Here is a 19,960-nt window from a genome sequence, read left to right on the forward strand (position 1 = left end):
CCAGTAAACTTATGGATTTTTACTGCTAGATCTGACAGGATGGAGAGAACTCACCTTCAGGTAAAAGCATCTTATCCAATGGAGTAGCAGTTTTTCATAAGTAAACATTTTCAAGTTTTTTGCTGAAATGATTTGTCTGTGTCACCACCCAAATCTCATCTTGAATTGTAGTTCCCATAATTCCCACATGTTGTGCGGACCAAGTGGAGATAATTAAATCATGGGGGCAGTTTCCCCCATTCTGCTCTTTGTGATAGTGAGGTAGTTCTCACTAGATATGATGGTTTTATAAGGGACTTTCCCCTTCACTGGACACTCATTATTCTCTCTCCTGCCGCCTTGTGAAGAAGGACATGTTTGCTTCCCCTTCTGCCCTGACTGTAAGTTTCCTAAGGCCTCCCCAGCCCTGTATAACTGTGAGCTAACTAAACCTCTTTCCTTTATAAATTATTCAGTCTCAGGTATGTCCTTATAGCAGCATGAGAATGAACTAGAATATTTGCCTTTGGTCTTTGGTCATTTTTGAAATAGTTGTATTTAATAATTTTGTAGTTTTATACTTTTGGGGGAGGTAGTGGGAGAAATGACCCAACTACCTCTGGCATTCATTTATGAAAGTAGAGTCTTAACCACATTTTAAGCATTTATAAATAGGTTATTTACCACAATTTCATTTATCATTATATTAAATCAAATAAATTACTTTGAAAATTAGCCAACCACAGCAGTAACTTCTCATTTACAAACATCAAGCTTCAGATCAATACAGGGTTAGTAGAAACAGTCAAAAAATCTATAAAGTGGCCATGGTATATTATTACCAGCTACAAAACATTTAAATACACAAAGAGAGGAGATTCAATGTACACCCAGACCACCTGCACAAAAAAGAACATTATGGGCATAGAATATCTGTCTTCAAATGCAGAGTTCATTCTATTTTTGAAAAAATTACCTTAAAGGCTGCTAAGCAGTGCAGGCTCAATAAGGCCATCACAACTGCCAGAAGGATGGTGGCTAAGTTCCGCATGTCCCATATGGTCTCCACCAAAGGAATACTGCCGACCTGCCAGTCATAGCACAGGGTCACAGGTGCAAGCAGAAGCCACACGTTGAACGCTAAGAGGTAGGAATAGGTGAGGAATCTATAAAGAGAAGAAGAATCACTGAAACACTGCTCCAGAACCATGATATTCTGTAAGCATTCAGTCACCATAATTTTATTAAATAGCATTTCTACCCAGTCAATGTTATCTTGGAGGAGAAGACAATGGAAGATGGAAAGCCATTTACTCATTTATTTATTAAATTGATAGATTTGGGATATATCTAATAGGTTCTAGCCACTCTGAGGTGCTGACCTTTTAATGGTAAACAAATACAGATACAGTTTCCATGACATATATTTTAAAATTATCATACAAATAAATATATTACAACCAGAAATAAATGCTATGAAGGAAATGTCTGACAAAAGCACATGACAGAAATGTCACTGTTTCAGACATGATTCCTTGGATAAGAGACATTTGAACTGTCCCTTCTTAATAGTGCCCAGAATCCCGCAGTAGATTTGAAAATATTTCATCATTTTTATAATACACTGATCTATATTGAGTTATTTCAAAAAATCAAAGTATTTGTGGTATGGAGCTAATACCTCTTACTCACACACTGAGGGGCCAGGACTTGGTAGGAGGGAAACTGCAGGTGTCCTTGATGACAAGGACAGCCAGGTGGACAGAGGGACAATGGATGGAGGAGGTGTTATGCCTGTTTCCTGGCTGCAACTAGGCACTAAGGTAAAGTGGAAGGCATTCTACTTGTTTGCCTCATTTTGGGGATAGAGAAAATTGAATTTATTTAAATTCATCCATTCAATACATTAATTAAGCAGTGTTCTAGACCCTTGAGAACTGCACATAGCATCTTTGTTGAATCTAGGAGATGATCAAACTCTAGCATTGCCTCAGCATAAGGCTGTGTCCCTGGGATGACCCCAGCCTCTCATTAAAATGCTTACCTGAGAAATGCTGTCAGGAGAATTTATTCTTTGCTCTAGTCAACACCTAACAACAGGCCCCCAACATCCTTTTCTTACAGCATTTACAAAAATGTGCTTACGACTGTGGATACTTATCTCTTACAACACAGAAGCATCTCCGTCAAGGACCCGAGAGCCATTTCTATGAAATGTAATCATCAGGAAGGACAGGCCTCTGTCTCCCAATCTCTGGGAGCACAGAATTTTAACTTTGGTAACTGTCAGCCAGCGGACACAGCTGGCCTCATCGCATCTACAGGGATCAACGCTCTATAAGTCTTCACCTCTCTGACTCTACTGAGCCCCACACTCCACCCACTCCCTCAACCTCCCTTTGAAAGGCCCAGTCACCTCTGCAAAAATCAGAATGAAGCTCTGCTCCTTCCCCTACTGTCAGTAGTGATGGAATGAAATCTGTGTTCACCACTTCAGCACATATCTGACTGTGTTTGTCAACTTACTTGGAATTAAACAGAAGAATTAGATGAATTCCTTGTCCTCAAGGAATGTATAATCCAATAGTGAAAATAGGACACACTGAATTAAACAGGCAGAAGGAAACAGATGAACACCGTAAGAGTACAGAGTGTGAAGAGAGGTTCTCCCTCATTTGTCAGGCTTTTTTAGAGGGAATCTTGGATTGGCGAAGACATTAGATGAGATAATTTCCAAGTTACTTTCTAGTGCGAAGCATCAGTTGACCCTGAATTCCTGTCAACAAATAGCTACTGGTTTAAAGCACCTCAGTTCTCTCCTCCCCTCCCCTCTTACTGTTTGAAGGTCAGTGGTGGAAAGGAAAATCATCCACAGCCATCAGGCTGCAGAGCAGGAGGCAGATTATTTACTGCTCAGACTCTCAAACCCCAACAAAGACATGGGTTGAAAGAGGCATGGCTGGCCGGGCGCGGTGGCTCAAGCCTGTAATCCCAGCACTTTGGGAGGCCGAGAGGGGTGGATCACGAGGTCAGGAGATCGAGACCATCCTGGCTAACACGGTGAAACCCCCTCTCTACTAAAAAATACAAAAAACTAGCTGGGTGAGGTGGCGGGCGCCTGTAGTCCCAGCTACTTGGGAGGCTGAGGCAGGAGAATGGCATGAACCCGGGAGGCGGAGCTTGCAGTGAGCCGAGATCCGGCCACTGCACTCCAGCCTGGGTGACAGAGCGAGACTCCGTCTTAAAAAAAAAAAAAAAAAAAAAAAGAAAGAGGCATGGCTATTTCAACCATGCTCAACCCTTTCCCCTCTGTTAATTTTTAACTAAAAGGTAATATACAAATAGAATAGTATACACTGAAAGTTTGATAAAGTTCAGGCTTTGCTATTTAACAGCAACAAAAAAAAAATGACCAAAAAAAAAAAAATGCTGTTTATCTTTTAGGCTTGGACCTGCGAAATTGTTGCCTGAGAATGCCATCTCCACAGAAAAGTGATTGAATCATTTTGGGCTTCTTTTTTCACAGAGCTTTCAGGCTGATGTCATCTACTTTTCAGGCCACTAAAGGTTCTCTATGACTTAGTTTTTCAGGTAAGTAGTGAACATTCAAACTTAGAAGAAAAAGTTGGGTAGCTCTGCCTCTCAGTCACATCCCAGCTCTTAAAATGACTTTAAAACTATTATCCCCTTTTTGAGGAAATAATAGATCTAGGCATGATCATCAATGGCAATGATCATCAATGACTGCTTAACTTATTAGGTGAAAAGCCAGTGAGGTCCTTTATTTATAATAGTTAAATCAGGCTAATCCAGGTGCCTAGAACTGACTAATCAACTTTAACATCACTGAAAGGGAAATGAACAGCCTGATGTCCTCCTTATGGAAATACACACCATGCTTACGAAGTCAAAAGAAAAAACAAAATCAAACCTGAACTAATCAAGTCCTAAATCTAATTGTCAGTTTATAGCAAAGACAGGAAACAACAGAACATGCCGCATCACACCACAGGGATGCAGTGTGCAAAATCCAGACTGTGGGAAACAAAGGGCCCAGATTCTTAAACAAGTACCTTGTAATTATGGGAAGAGAAGGAGGAAAAGGACATCTGCAAATTAAAAGAAACTTCAGAGACACATCAAGCAAAGTGCAGATTTTGTTTAGATGCTAATCCAAACAAACCTCTATTAAAAATAACCACTTAGGACACAATCAGAATAAACTGAAATACTGATTGGATAGAGAGAGAATTGGCTGGGGACAATCACTATTAAAGTGTGATAATAGTACTGTGGTAATTTTTTTTAAGAGTACTTGTATTTTAAAAAATATATACTAACATACACACATATGAAATAAAATGATGTCTGGGATTTGCTTTAAAATAATTGACTAAGAGGAAGGGAAAGTAAGTAGGTGGGATATGGATGAAACAAGATGACCAGGAGTTATTATTATTGAGACTAGAAGATGGCATGCATGTGGGGTACTTCATGCCACTTTCTCTACTTTTTAACTAGGGCAAAAGGCAATAGAATTGCAATAGTAACACTTTATTATCTTATTTCCACCCTATGGCTTGACTATGGAACATTCGGAACTGCTATGCAGAATGTATTATTTAATTTTGAGTTTACGTTTTGGCCTTGCTCTGCAAGTTGACCTCAGTTCTTTATGTCTTCTAGATGTGCAATACTGTATTGACAAAAAACAAATATAACAAAATTTTTTTTAAGTTATAATCTCAACATAGTTATTTACATATTACCAAAAGAAAAATGCTTTCACGATGGTTCACACCTGTAATCCCAGCACTTCGGGAGGCCAAGGTGGGTGGATCACGAGGTCAAGAGATCAAGACCATCCTGGCCAACATGGTGAAACCCCTTCTCTACTAAAAATACAAAAATTAGGCGGGTGTGGTGGTGCACACCTGTATTCCCAGCTATTTGGGAGGATGAGGCAGGAGAATCACTTGAACCTGGGAGGCGGAGGGTGCAGTGAGCTGGGCATGGTACCTCATGCCTGTAATCTCAGCACCTTGGGAGCCCTAGCTGGGAGGACTGCTTGAGCCCCAGAATTTGACATAAGCCTAGGCAACACACCAAGGCCTCATCTCTACAAAAAAGTTTTTTAAAGAAAGCTTAGCTGTGTGTGGTGGCACACACCTGTAGTCTCAGCTACTCCAGAGGCTGAGATGGATCACTTTAGCCAGGGAGGTCAAGGCTGGAGTGAGCAGTGATTGTGCCACTGCATTGCAGCCTGGAGCAACAGAGCAAGATCCTGTTTCAAAATGAAACAAAACAAAATGAGAGAGAAAAAAAAAACCCCACAAAAGAACAACAACGACAAACAAAGAAGCCATTTGGAATCACTCCAAAAGCTAATTACACTGGAGGAAGGGGGTGGAGGGGATAGTTCAGCTAGCTGTCCAACGGCTACAGTATTTCTTTTTAATTCTTTCACGGTGAATTACGTTGAAGCAAATCATCTTATTTCTGCTATAATTTCAGAAGCAAAATAATCTGTCGAATATCTCTGCCCTGCTGTGTTATCTTTTTTAAAGCAAGTGCAAAACCAAAATGATTTTACCAATTTTCTACCACAAATTCTGTGAACAGAAGGAAAGTCACAAGAATATCTTGCCAACAAAATGGAATATACAGCACAGAAAGCCAGGAATTCAGCTTAAACAATTTAGTCATGCATTTTCATTGATAAGCCAGAAAAGAGTAAAGAGGTTTAGTGGCCGAAAAACATGAAAGGGAAAGGCAAGCTGAAGCTGAGACTGTGGGGAAAATGGCATTCATCAAATTGCACCTAACAAAACTGTGTGGCTCTTCACATCTAAATCTTCATTTTTATCGAGAAAAAAATCAAAGCGTTTTAAGTGCAAGCATATACATAAATTCTGTTCTTTGCCTCAGCAAAAACCTATCTGGCTAAGAAATAACATGAGCCTAACATATTTCTTTGCCCTAGAAAGACGTCTGTGATAGGTACATATGAAAAAATCAGGTACTGCAAGCAGAAATATACAGTTCTTGCTTGCTTTACATAAAAAAGTTATTGCTCATAGGATCTTTCTTTTACTTTTGCCTACAAAATCTTTTATCATTTTATAAATACAGGACATTGGGTCCACTGTACACACTCACCTCCTCTTAGGAAGGGCATTTGCCAACTGTCAATATACCACTGGTGAGGAGCACCCCACCCAGGCCAGACTCTACTGATACCGCTGACACAGGAGGCGGACAGGGAAGTGCTGGGTAGAGAAGGGCAGGGTCCCTAGCTAGGGCTCCACCCTCAGGCTTGTGCTCATGGACCTAAGTGAGAACAGGCACTCCTGTTTTTGTGCCAAAATGTTGCATTTTCCAAAACCACTCTGGCCCACCATGATCCCTATCTTGTGCCCATAAAACCCCGAGACCCTAGCGAGCACAGATACAAATGGCTGGACATAGAGAGGAGCAGAAGAGCACACCAACAGACCCCAGCAGACACTGGCAGGACTTCGATGGTGGAATGACACGGAATTCAGCTGGGGGCGATCGGCCAGACTCTAGGGGAAGACCACCTTCCCACTCCATCTCCCTTCTGGATCCCCATCCATGTCATCCATGTCACTGAGAGCTACTTCTACCACTCAATAAAACCTTTCAACCCATCCTCCAAGCCCACATGTGATCTGATTTTTCTGGTACACTAGGGCAAGAACCCAGGATATAGAAAGCCCTCTGTCCTGGCGATAAGGCAGAGAGTCTAATTGAGCTGATTAACACAAGCCGCCTGCAGACGGCAAAGCTGAAAGAGCACATGGTAACACACACCCACCAGGGCTTCAGCAGCTGTATACACTCAACCTTAGATGCTGCCATGGGGTTGGTGCCAAAAATGCTCCCCATGACCTGCTGGTCTGCATGCTTCTGCTAAGGGTTTGAGCAGCGGGGCACCTAAGAAGCGAGCCACTCCCCCTATCACACACCCTGCGAGGGGGATAAGGGAACTCCCATTTCGCAGCTAGGTTTTGGTGATCTGTCCTGCTCCCTCCCAGACTCTTGCCTGTTTTCATTTTCATAACTCCTGAATTACTATTGATGTTTCAAAGGGTCTCTGCCTCACTGTGCCCTAGCCATGACAGGCCTACACAGGCATTACCTGGTAATTACTGTCTTTAGCATCTTCTTCCCCTGCCCATAACCTTCTCCAGAACTATCCAAAGAAAGCTACTTCCTGCACTACCGTCCTCAATGCACAGGGAAACTTCACTTGAATTCATCAAACATTGAGTAATTATTCTGTGTGCCTTTCTAGGTGCTAAAGGGTAGTATGATCTAGCCTCTGCCTTCTACAAGAGCATTTTCACTGCATTGCTGGTGAGAACACACACATGTTACATGGTTGACAACAGTGTAATATAAATATCAAACTGCGATGGAGTTCTAAGAAATGATAGATTAATGAGAAATGGAAGATGAAGGGAAGACATCCTAGAATCTCCACAGAATTTAATTAAGTATGTGGAGAGATGGGAGATAGTCCAGGCAGGGCCACCCAAGAGTAATAGCTTCAAATTGTAAATACACATGTCATTTTTAAAGAACAGTTATGAGTACAGGATTAGAAATTGTATAATATAAAAATGATAAAAATTACTACCAGTAGAAAGTCTAAAATAAAAAAAAATCATGTCAAGTATCAGTGAGGATGTGGAGCAACTAGAACTTTGAAACACTACTGTAAATTGATTAAACCACTTTGCAGAACCATAGGCAGTTTCATGAAAGCAAAATAAATGCATATTTCATGAACTAGCAATTCTACTCCTAAGTAATTCCACCCAAACAGCACCGGACACATGTGTTTACCAAAAAACATTTAGAAGATTGTTCATAGCAGGACTTTTCTTAATAGCGCCAAACTGGATACAACTCACATATCCATCTACGATAAAATGCATACATACATAATGGAATATCCATGTGATAGAAATCAATGCAGCAATGAGAATGAATGCAACAACACGGAGGAACCTCATAATGGTAATGTGGAACAAGCACAGAAGACACAAAAGAAAAGGAAATCAACAAAAACCATCTACAGACAAGGATATATGACTGTAAGAAGGACCTGAGCTCCAGGAAACAAGGCTGGCACTAGAAAGCCACAGACAGTCCCCAGTGGAATGGATCATGTAAAAGCAAGCAAAGTAGAAGATGCCAGATAAGTGCTGTGCCCCCCATGGGGCATTCCAGGGCCGAGACCCATCAGTAGTACTGAACACTTGCTGCTTAGCACCTGGGACCCATAGAGATAGGGAGACTATTTCCAAATACCCAACGAAAGAAGAAAACAGAGCCAAGCAATTCTGACCAGCTTCTCATTGTGTTCTGTTGGAGTTCTTCTGGCTTGTAAGGATGAATGGTCCAATTAATCCAGCTCAATTAAAGGTAGAGACTATTTTGAAAATTCCCAGAAGAGATGTATGGCGAGATCATGGCAGACAGGAGGCAGGACTAGATGTGGCTGCGGACAGAGCAGCAAGGGGGGCTCGCATTGTGAATTTTAGCTCCAGATTGATTGCAAGAACAAATCAGCAATCCCAAGAGGACCCACAGACCCTCTTAAGAAAGAAGACTGCTCCTTTAGGACCCGGGAGACCCCCCACAAAACTGTGAGTGCCCCAACAGTGGAAGTGTTTGGAAAGGGAGACCCTCCTCTCGCAAACACATCCCCCCAACAGGAGAAGCTGAAGGTCTGTTTGTGGGAGAAGTTTCCGACTTACCCGGAGCTGAGTCAATTTGGAAAGCCAAGAGAAATACTGGGGTAGAGCAAGCAACAGAAGGGCCCTGGGAGTTCACGGGGTCCCCTGGCAGGCCATTCCTGTCTGGCACCACAGGGATCCAACGGGAGAGAAGCAGGAGGTAAAACTACACAGAGAGAAGGAAATCTCTAGCTGAAATCTGTAACAATTTGAATGGGGTGAGAAGCCTCCTTGCCAGAACTCGGGGGAGGGTGAGAATCCGATGTACAGACTCCACAGGCTGGAGAAGAACCAAGCCCTCTTCTTACGCAGCTGGGAGGCAGATAGCCTTGTATCACTCTCCGACTGGAAACGGTCTGAGGGTTGTTGAGGGGAGCACGGTGGGAGAGAGACCTGCCTTCGGTTTGTGTGGGAGCTGGGTGAGGCCTGTAACTGCCGGCTTTCCCAACTTCCCTGACAGCCTGCATGACTCAGCAAAGGCGGCCATAATCCTCCTAGGTACACAACTCCAGCGACCCGGGAATCTCACCCCCAGCCCCTACAGCAGCCTCAGCAAGACCCACCCAAGGACAGTCTGAGCTTAGACACACCTAGCCCCGCCCCCACCTGCTGGTCCTTCCCTACCCATCCTGGTAGCAAAAGACAAAGGGCATATACTCTTGGGAGTTCTAGGGTTCTGCCCACCGTCAGTCCCTCCCTATACTACCACAGATGATGCTCTCTGGAAAGTGCCACCACCTGGCAGGAGGCCAACCAGCACAAAAATAGAGCATTAAACCACCAAAGCTAAGAACCCTCATGGAGCCCATTGCACACCCCAGTCACCTCCACCAGAACAGACACTGGTATCCATGGCCGAGAGACCCACAGATGGCTCATATCACAGGACTCTGTGTAGACAACCCCTGGTATCGGCCCAGAGCCTGGTAGATTCACTGGGTGGCTAGATCCAGAAGAGAGACAATAATCACTGCAGTTTGGCTCACAGGAAGCCACATCCATAGGAAAACGGGGAGAGTACTACACCAAGGGAACACACCGTGGGACAAAAGAATCTGAACCACAGCCTTCAGTCCTAGATTTTCCCTCTGATGGAGCCTACTCAAATGAGAAAGGAACCAGAAAACCAACCCTAATAATATGACAAAACAAGGCTCTTCAACACCCCCTCAAAAAAAATCACACTAGTTCACCAGCAATGGATCCAAACCAAGAAGAAATCCCTGATTTTCCTGGAAAAGAATTCAGGAGGTTAGTTATTAAGCTAATCAGGGAAGGACTAGAAAAAGGTGAAGCCCAGTGCAAGGAAATCCAAAATATGATACAAGAAGTGAAGGGAGAAATATTCAAGGAAACGGATAGCTTAAAGAAAAAACAATCAAAACTTCAGGAAACTTTGGACACACATTTAGAAATGTGAAATGCTCTGGAAGGTCTCAGCAATAGAATTGAACAAGTAGAAGAAGAAATTCAGAGCTTGAAGATAAGGTCTTTGAATTAACCCAATCCAACAAAGACAAAGAAAAAAGTATAAGAAAATATAAACAAAGCCTCCAAGAAGTCTGGGATTATGTTAAATGACCAAACCTAAGAATAATCAGTGTTCCTGAGGAAGAAGAGGATTCCAAAAACTTAGAAAACGTATTGGGGGGAGCAATTGAGGAAAACTTCCATGTCCTTGCTAGAGATCTAGACATCCAAACACAAGAAGCACAAAGAACACTGGGAAATTCATCACAAAAAGATCTTTGCCTAGGCACATTGTCATCAGGTATCCAAAGTCAAGGCGAAAGAATCTTAGGAGCTGTGAGACAGAAGCACCAGGTAACCTTTAAGGAAAAACCTATCAGATTACTGGCAGATTTCTTAGCAGAAACCCTATGAGCTAGAAGGGATTGGGGCCCTATCTTCAGCCTCCTCAAACAAAACAATTATCAGCGAAGAATATTGTATCCAGCAAAACTAAGCATCTTATATGAAGGAAAAATAGTCTTTTTCAGACAAACAAATGCTGAGAGAATTCGCAATTACCAAGCCATCACTACAAGAACTGCTAAAAGGAGCTTTAAATCTTGAAACCAATCCTCAAACAAATCAGTAAGAAAAAAAAAAATCCCATCAAAAAGTGGGTTAAGGACATCAATAGACAATTCTCAAAAGATATACAAATGGCCAACAAACACATGAAAAAATGCTCAACATCACTAAAGATCAGGGAAATGCAAATCAAAACCATAATGCAATACCACCTCATTCCCGCAAGAATGGCCATAATCAAAAAATCAAAAAACAGTAGATGTTGGTGTGGATGCAGTGAACAGGGAACACTTCTACACTGCTGGTGAGAATGTAAACTAGTACAGCCGCTATGGAAAACAGTGTGGAGATTCCTTAAAGAACTAAAAGTAGAACTGCCATTTAACCCAGCAATCCCACTACTGGGTATCTACCCAGAAGAAAATAAGTCATTGTTCAAAAAAGATACTTGCACACGCATGTTTATAGCAGCACAATTCACAACAGCAAAATCGTGGCACCAACCCAACCAAATGTCTATCAATCAACAAGTGGATAAGGAAAAAAAAAAAAAAAAAAAAAAAAAAAAATGTATATACATATGATGGAATACTATACAGCCATAAAAAGGAATGAATTAACAGCATTTGCAGTGACCTGGATGAGACTGGAGACTAAATGAAGCAACTCAGGAGTGGAAAACCAAACATCATATGTTCTCACTGATATGTGGGAGCTAAGCTGTGAGGATGCAAAGGCATAAAAATGACACAACAGACTTTGGGGACTTGGGGGAAGAGTGTGAGGGGGGCGAGGGATAGAAGACTACAAATATGGTGCAGTGTATACTGCTCAGATAATGGGTGCACCAAAATCTCACAAATCACCACTGAAGAACTTACTCATGTAACCAAATACCACCTGTACCCCAATAACTTATGGAAATTAAAAAAAAAAAATTCCCAGAAGAATTCAAAGACAGAAAACTCAGAGTAGAACTAAGATTCTTAGGGAACCAAAACTAAGCAACTGCAAGAAAGAAAGGCAGCACCCTTCCATGAGGGCTACACGCCTTTCTCCTGGCTGCTCTGCTTCTCTTAGCATTTGCTCCACCTCCACTCTCTGCTCAGGGGCTTCTTGTGCTTGTTCATAATGGAGGCTGAGCGTAGTTAGCAGTTCCGTTCCCAGCATCTCCTTTTCTGTCATCTTCACACCAGTTGCCTCACCCTCAAGTTTCACATTTCTGACAGCAGCACCTGACTAGCTCACCTCATCTTCTGGAATCAACTCTTACAGGTCCTTGAACTCCAACGCCTCTGGATGCTTCAGGTCCCAGAGCAGACACCATTCACTGTGACAAGCCTTCCATATCATCCCTCCCCAGGACAGGCGGGTGTCCCATCACACTGGGGCTTGGCACACTGCCCTGTAACTATCCATGAATGTGCCCGTCCTCCCCACTAAAACAGAAGCTCCTCAGGAGCAGTGACTATGTCTGTCTATAATTATTTCCCTAGCACCCAGGTCTTAAAATAAATGGATTCTATAGGTTTTAAGAAATCAGCCTGATAATAAAATAATGCCTTAGAATCTGGAAATACTTGAGTTTATACTTTTATTTCAGCCTGGGGCAAACATATACTTTTCTACAACCCAATAAAAGATATCTGCTAGGCTTGCAGTTGTCCAGGCATGTAGTTGAGAGGCACAGATGGAAGATGCTGCCTTTTTGTAGCCCTCTTCAGCACCCAATGTTACAGGCACTCTCTTCACACTGAAATATCCTCCTAAAGCTATGCCAGGCTTATTTTTTCTTATTTTGCATTAAACTACAATGAATGTAGTTAAAATGAGAATTTTTGTTACCATGGATAAACTATAAAGTGAATCTGAAATGTCATTAAGTCTTGCTGACCTTTTACATGTGCCATTAATACAGTAATCTTATTAATAGAGAGCTTCATCAGAGTAGAAAAAACGGATTTCAATGTCTGAGAATGTTAGCAACTTCTTACCCACATATCTGCAAAAAAGCAAATACAGTTTCTGCAAAATAAATACTGGGTTCATTTTTTTGCCTAAGGTATCTTTCTCTCTATAAAGGATTTAACATGTTTATTTCAAACCCATATACTTTCTCTTATTAAGCACAGGTTCAACATTCATTGAGGAGGCATGAACTGACTGCTGACAGTGCATCAGGCTCAGGTTTCCAGGTGTCTATACAAGAATCCTGTTGGTCTATTAATGAAACGCATACAATATTAAAAATACCACTAGCATGTACGACATTTCCTAGTTTACAAAGCATTTGTGTATAAGGATTATTTGACAGCAAAATCTCTATGAAGTGGGCATTACACTCATTCTTGCAGCAAAGAAAATTGCCTTAAAGAGGCTGTAATTTATGCAATTCCCACTGCAAGCATATAGCAGAGTTTGCACACACATGAGATAGTTTTCTGGCTCCAAATACAATTGTCCATGGCATCAAATGGTCTCCCATTAGCATTTCTTTATTAATGTGGAGAGGTGAAAGGAAATACGGTGGGTGAAATACTGGTGTCTCACGGAGAGGCACCCGCCTGAGACCCTGACTCACTCCTTCATCAGTGAAGCCCAGAAGAACTGGAGCTTTCACGTAGTCCTAGCAGGGCTGACGTAAACTAAAAATCCATATATAATCTTCTCTAACGACACATCAAACTGATTGCACTTCTGAAAACGTTTGTTAGAGGATCAAGAAATAGAATCCTTAAATAAAAGCTCAGGCTTGGCATTTTTTTCAGTGTGAAAAGCAATATTGGCCTTTATGTTTCAATGTTAGCAGAAAATAAAAGAAGTGTTTCTTTAACTTTCATCAGCTTCTCTGGGATTTAAGATTGTAATGGAAATACAATATGTAGATTTAAAGGATGATACAGTTTTCTTCAACAAATAATATGTCAGTAAGTGATCCCGACCTGCATTTTTCAGCACCCCATCCCTAGTCCCCAGGTAAAATTTCTACTGCCACAAGCTCCCTCACGTGACTCCCTCTTCTCTCCCTTTTCTTGTGACAAATTAAACAAATTATGACCACATAGTTTCATTCTGGTTTGGAAAACTATGCTCATTGACCTTGATAACTTCTTTCATCCTCAAGAAGCTATTTTTCTATGAACATATTATAATACAAAGACATAATGGGGGCAGTATCACAGACAGAGAACTCTTCAGCTACAGAGGACACAGTTTTTGCCCAGGGTTCTCAAAACAGGTGACTCCCCCAGGTCATGTAGGCCGCTGTTTGATACAAAGATTCTGTCATCCAATCTTGTGACCTACCCAATCAGAATTTCTGTGAGATGAATCAGAGAATCTTTATATTAAACATGTTTCCTTGATTGATTCTCATATTCACTCAGGTCTGGTCATCATAGCTCTAAAATACAGAACAGCTTCAGCTTCATTTCGAAAACACATGTTTCTTTTTGAGACAGAGTGTCGCTCTGTCACCCAGGCTGGAGTGCAGTGGCGCAATCTCGGCTCACTGCAACTTCTGCCTCCCGGGTTCAAGCAATTCTGCCCCAGCCTCCCGAGTAGCTGGGACTACAGGCGCACACCACCACGCCAGGCTAATTTTTGTATTTTTAGTAGAGGCGGGGTTTCACCATGTTTGTTACGCTGGTCTCAAACTTCTGACCTCAGGCAATCCACCCGCTTCAGCCTCCCAAAGTGCTAGGATTACAGGCATGAGCCACCACGCCCAGCCCCAAAAAACATGTTTTAAGAGCCCTTGTAGACATGTTTCAAAGGTTTTGTTAGATGCTCAGTCAAGAACAGAGCAGTTCATTTTACATAGCTCTCTTTAAACACACCATATATTATTTTACAAAAGAAACATTTTAATTCAATGTTCTGAGGTTATTATGAGATAGCCCCATGTTCGGGGCTATAAGGGATGCAACTACAAGGAAGACACAGAGTCCTAGGCTGTAACAATCAAGATCTAAGGTTTTGTGTCTCTTTGAAACCATCAACCAAAATGGAAAGATGAGAAAGAAGCTTCTTTAGAGCGTGGAAGATATTGCGTGCTAGTTTCATCTTGTTATTTCCTATCTTCATCTTTTCCTACAAATAGAAACCTTTGCCTATATTTCTTAACAGCAAAAACAGACCTACCACTTAAGCAAATCTATTCTAGTTGTTTATCCAGGACCAAATCTCATGAAAAAATATGATGCTGAGAGAGAGCCTGTATATCCTTTCACTGAAAATCCTGTGTTATCTCCTTTCTGGATTTGAAAGACAACCATTTTCAATGTGATAAAGGCAATACTTCTTCCATCAAGTATAGACTGCTTTATGTTATCTCCTTCAAACTGGTAAGACAAAACCAATTACTAGGCAGCAAAGCATGGCTGTGGTAGTGGAAATGATATTTCTCCTGCAGGCTCCAGCCCTATGCAGAAGCCATACTTAACTCTGGCTTTTGTTTTTATCCTTAATCCCAGATGTACAAGAGTGGAGGTCAAAGGATCACATTTCTGAAGATACTTATAGAAACAGAAGAGCAAATCTGGAAGCAAATGACACTTTTCGGACAGGACAGGTTATACATAAAATCTATTCTATCACTTTTCAAATGCAAGTCTACAAAAAACATGGAAGCAGAACCTCTGGGCATCTGGACTTCAGAACTTATACTTTAACGTGATTCCCTAGTGTTTTTGAGGCACATTCAGGTTTGACTACCTAGCTGAGATAAATTCTTAAGGCCCCTCATGGCTCTATTCACAGCACAACTTTGAGTGATAATTTACAAGAAGTATCATAAGCACCTATGGTCTTGGGTCTTGAAGAATATTTTCCTTTTTTTTTTTTTTCAGATGAGAATCAAATTCTAAATTGGCACAATTCTAAGGCGGAGTGCAATAAAATCTTCCCACCACTCAGAATCAGCTGAGCAAAACACAACATGGCAGATTAGAAGAGGCCATTCAAACCAGAGGCAGACAGAGGCTGCACAGAGTGCTGCATCTACAGCATATGCCACTCATGCCTCGCCAGTCACTCATCCTTCTAGCTCATCTGGCGTGGGGTCAAGCCAGGAGCACAGTGCTGGTTCTAGGCCAGTGCCATCCCACAGAGAATGAAAGTATATATAATTTTCAATTTTCTATCAGCTACATTAAAAAGAATAAAATGAAACATAAAGAATTAGTTTCATAAATATATCTTGTTTCAATGAATATACCCAAAATATTATCATTTCAATAGATAATCAATGTAAAAATTATTAATGGGATATTTTACATTTTTTTCTTACTAAGTCTGTGAAGTGTGGTGTGCCTTTACACTTCCAGCACATGTCCATTGAAACTAGCATTTGAAGTGCTAGGTAGTCATATGGGGCCCGCAGCTCCTCTGGCGGACTGCACGGATCTAGACAATCACCTGTCTTCAGGCCCATCCATCCTCCACCTCTGCCCACATTCACTTGTCCTTGGTTTTATCTTTTTGGTTCTAGATTCCTACTCCAAACCCAACTCTCTCCCCTCGGCTGTAGCCCCGCTTCACTGTCAAAATTCCCAACTACCATCCTGATTTGTCATTTTCATCCATCAGTTTTACTGTGTGAATTCTATGCCTACTCACCCTCTTTTACCTCTTGTGAAAACTTCTGACTCTTGTTCCTATAGAAATTCCATGTGGGATAGGACAGATAGAGGGATTTAGATCTATGAGGACAAAATTTTCTTAGTTGTTAAAAAAAGAGCAATTTAATAAAATCTAAATTTAGAACAACTACAAACAAGATAATAGAGCATTCTTTGTGATTAACATAAATACAGTCATTCAGATTTCAAGCTATGAGAAACCAAAGGACAGAGGAGGTAAGTAAGAGAACCAAGCTGACAAAACAGGACTGGGGACAGGTGGGTCCAGGAAAAGAGAGTTCCCATAGTCACCCCTGGCTTACGCCCTCACCACCTTTCTAGAGAACAAATGGAAATAAATATCAGAACCACACTGTATTGTATTTTTATTTTGTCATATATGTAATTGTGCAAGTTAACCAGATATTTCACAATATAAATTCCATCATTTTCGAGGAAGCATTTCACTGTTTTTATAAAGTTACAAGTAGACAGACCCTTGCAGATGGTTTTGAAGACAGAAAATTGGGCAAAGCATGGGGAATGAGGTGGGACAGTGTGCAATAATAATTACAGTCAACTTTCTGGTGCCCAGAGTGGAATACCAGGTGTGTTACAACCTTCTCAGAAGGGTGGCTACACAGGCTTAATCTTTTCTAAGGATGCTAACTATAACCAAGGTCACCAGTCATTATTCAACAATGTTCTAAGGATTTATTTTGTATCAGGCTCTGAGCCAAAGCCTCATAAGATCATAAGATAATTGTAAGGGCCATCAGGTAGTTGTCATCCATTGGGCTATAAGCAAAACTATTCAGTACCTCAATCTGCATTTAGAGCATCTTCCTACTTAACTTTCTTTTTTCTTTCTTTTTTTTTTTCTTGAGGAGTCTCAGTCTGTTGCCCAGGCTGAAGTGCAGTGGCACGATATCAGCTCACTGCAACCTCTGTCTCCCAAGGTTCAAGCCACTCTCTCGCCTCAGCCTCCCGAGTAGCTGGGATTACAGATGTGCACCATGATGCCTGGCTAATTTTTGTATTTTTACTAGAGACAGGGTTTCACCATGTTGGCCAGGCTGGTCTCAAACTCCTGACCTCAAGTGATCCACCCACTTCTGCCTCCCAAAGTGCCTGGATTACAGGTGTGAGCCACCACACCCGGCTCCTACCTAACTTTCTGATTTTGACTTCTGTGAACTGTCACCTCTCTTCCTGAGGTGAGACACCTGGGCCTCAGGTCATCCCAGCCATCCACCCTAGACCTGCCCTCTTGAGCAGTTCTCACATTGCAAAATCAACAGGTTCCCTCTCTCAGTGGCAAAGTCAAAGCATTCATTATTTCAGTGACCAGATCATGGTGAAATGTTAAGAAAACATGATCGTATTCAGGAATTCACATGGTGGTATAAATAAGTGTACAGACTAGAAGGGGAAAGCAGTCAGTATAAGTTTTCTAGCAGAGAAACCTTTCTGAAGAAGCAGCACTGATCTGAGCCTTTACGAACAGGTGGGACGTAGACCTGCTAATAGATGTTGTAGGTAAACGGAAAGAATGGAGATCCGCGAGGGCCCAGGATTCTGAGGCATTCAGTTCTGGTGGTTCATAAAATAGGCTTGAAGACCCTTGTTGATATGTGAATAGAGGGGGAGAAAAAGATGTTATCTAAAAAGCTAGACCTGGAATTTCCTTCAGAGAGAAAATGATCTTCAACATTTCTTGTTGTAGTTTCAAAGGAAAACACCACTGTAGGCTGTATCAGACACAAAACTACGTATTCATCCAGTCTGTTTGATTTTCTTCTGAGGCACAAAGCGGGCTACACTTTCCAGCCCCTTTGTATTTGGAGGGGGTACGTGACTACTTCTGGCCTGCAGGTCTGAGCAGAGGTACCGTGGGTCTCTTGAGGCTGAAACACTTGTAAACTGTGTGATGGAATGAATACTCAATGCTACTAAAGAATGGTTGGAAATATTGTTTTAGCTACCATGAGAATACTGTGGTTGTATATTTTAAAAGATAGCCATATCTTTTAGAGATATTGTATGCTGAAGTGATGATGACTGAACTGGCACTATAGTTGGGACTAGTTTCCAGACAGTTTGTGGCGGGTCAGGGAAAACAAGAGGGACTGTTAGTGGGTGGGGCTATTGATGGAATAAGATTAAGCATAGTTGATAAATGCTGAAGCTGGGTGATAGGGACAAACATGGAGCTCATTACACTATTCTCTCCGCTTTTGTAATATGTACTTGTAAGTTTCGATATAAGAAGTTAGGGCCCCACTAACTTTCTCTCCCTCTGCTACACTGACTTAGCCATTCCAAATAGCAGGACTATAAAATGCAAGCAGCTCAGAACCCAGAGTCAACCGGCTGGAAGGCAACATCCCTAGAAAGTTACTGGGCCCTCAGCCCTCCTCCTGTAAACAAAAAATTAAACCTTTTCATGTTCAGTCATTTTAATTTCAGAGCTTGCTATTACCTTAGCATAGCCTCGTCTCACCTAGGTGAGGCATAGGTGTGTGAGATTTTGGAGATAGTCTCGGGTGGCCTGTACTGTCTAGGGCTATGTAAGAAATTATTAGGAATTTGGACAAAGGAGGAACAGAAAATGAAGAACAAAAAAGGAGAGAGGTAAGGCTAAGGAAATAACTAAAGCAAAAAAACTTGCCAAAAACACACCAGGTGTGTTACAACCTTCTCAGAAGGGTGGCTCCACAAGGCTTAATCTTTTCTAAGGACGCTAACTATAACCAAGGTCGCCAGTCATTTATTCAACAATGTTCTAAGGATTTATTTTGTATCAGACTCTGAGCCAAAGCCTCGTAAGATCATAAGATAATTGTAAGAGCCATCAGGTAGTTGTAGCAGGAAAGGGAAAATGGAATGGGAGATGTCCCATGAGAATATAAGGTTCTAGGGAAGCACATAAATCCGGAGGAAGGCAATGAACATTCAAGCAAGTGGGAAAGGATTTAAGCCAGTTTTCTTTAAATCTCAAAGAAGAAGGCCCAAGATGATATTGGGGTTCCATAATTGCATGCATTTTAAGCCTATCACTGCACTGTGTGGGTCATTCTCATGACAGAGTAGAGTTACCATCTCCATACCAGGGTGCATAAAAGCACATGCAGCTGAAAATGTCTTAATGACAAAAAGCAAAACAAGGATATATCCAGAGGTAGTAGGGCAAAGTGGCTTTCAGAAACAAAAAGGTAAAGGTAGTTTGATGTTCATAGAAGCAGCAGGCCTATGGCAGCAGAGTCAATCATGCATTCATCCATCAAACAGTAAACAATTATCATGGCTCTGTCCTGTGCTCAGCACTGTAAAACCTGCCAAAGACACAAAGAAAGATAAGATATGGTTCCTGCCCCTGAGAAATTCACATTTAAATGGGATGGAAAATTTGGGGAATAGCCTATAACAATAAAGTGTAATGAGATAGAACAAAAATATATCTTCACTGGGTGCAGTGGTTCACGCCTGTAATCCCAGCATTTTGGGAGGCCGAGGAGGGCAGATCACCTGAAGTCAGGAGTTCAAGACCAGCCT

The 19,960-nt window shown here is 41.6% G+C and overlaps 1 protein-coding gene across 5 annotated transcripts in view; it reads right to left on the reverse strand.

The window, feature by feature from the left end:
- Positions 1–19,960, reverse strand: part of TMTC1 (transmembrane O-mannosyltransferase targeting cadherins 1) — a 282,846-nt gene that overhangs the window by 131,805 nt on the left and 131,081 nt on the right. For all 5 annotated transcript variants that reach the window (XM_050748517.1, XM_050748516.1, XM_050748520.1 and 2 more), the window contains one exon: positions 956–1,145. In XM_050748517.1, the coding sequence (XP_050604474.1) occupies positions 956–1,145 (190 nt within the window). The remainder of the gene's footprint in view (positions 1–955; positions 1,146–19,960) is intronic.

This window comes from Macaca thibetana, chromosome 11 (genome assembly GCF_024542745.1).
Source record: "Macaca thibetana thibetana isolate TM-01 chromosome 11, ASM2454274v1, whole genome shotgun sequence".
NCBI lineage: Eukaryota > Metazoa > Chordata > Mammalia > Primates > Cercopithecidae > Macaca > Macaca thibetana.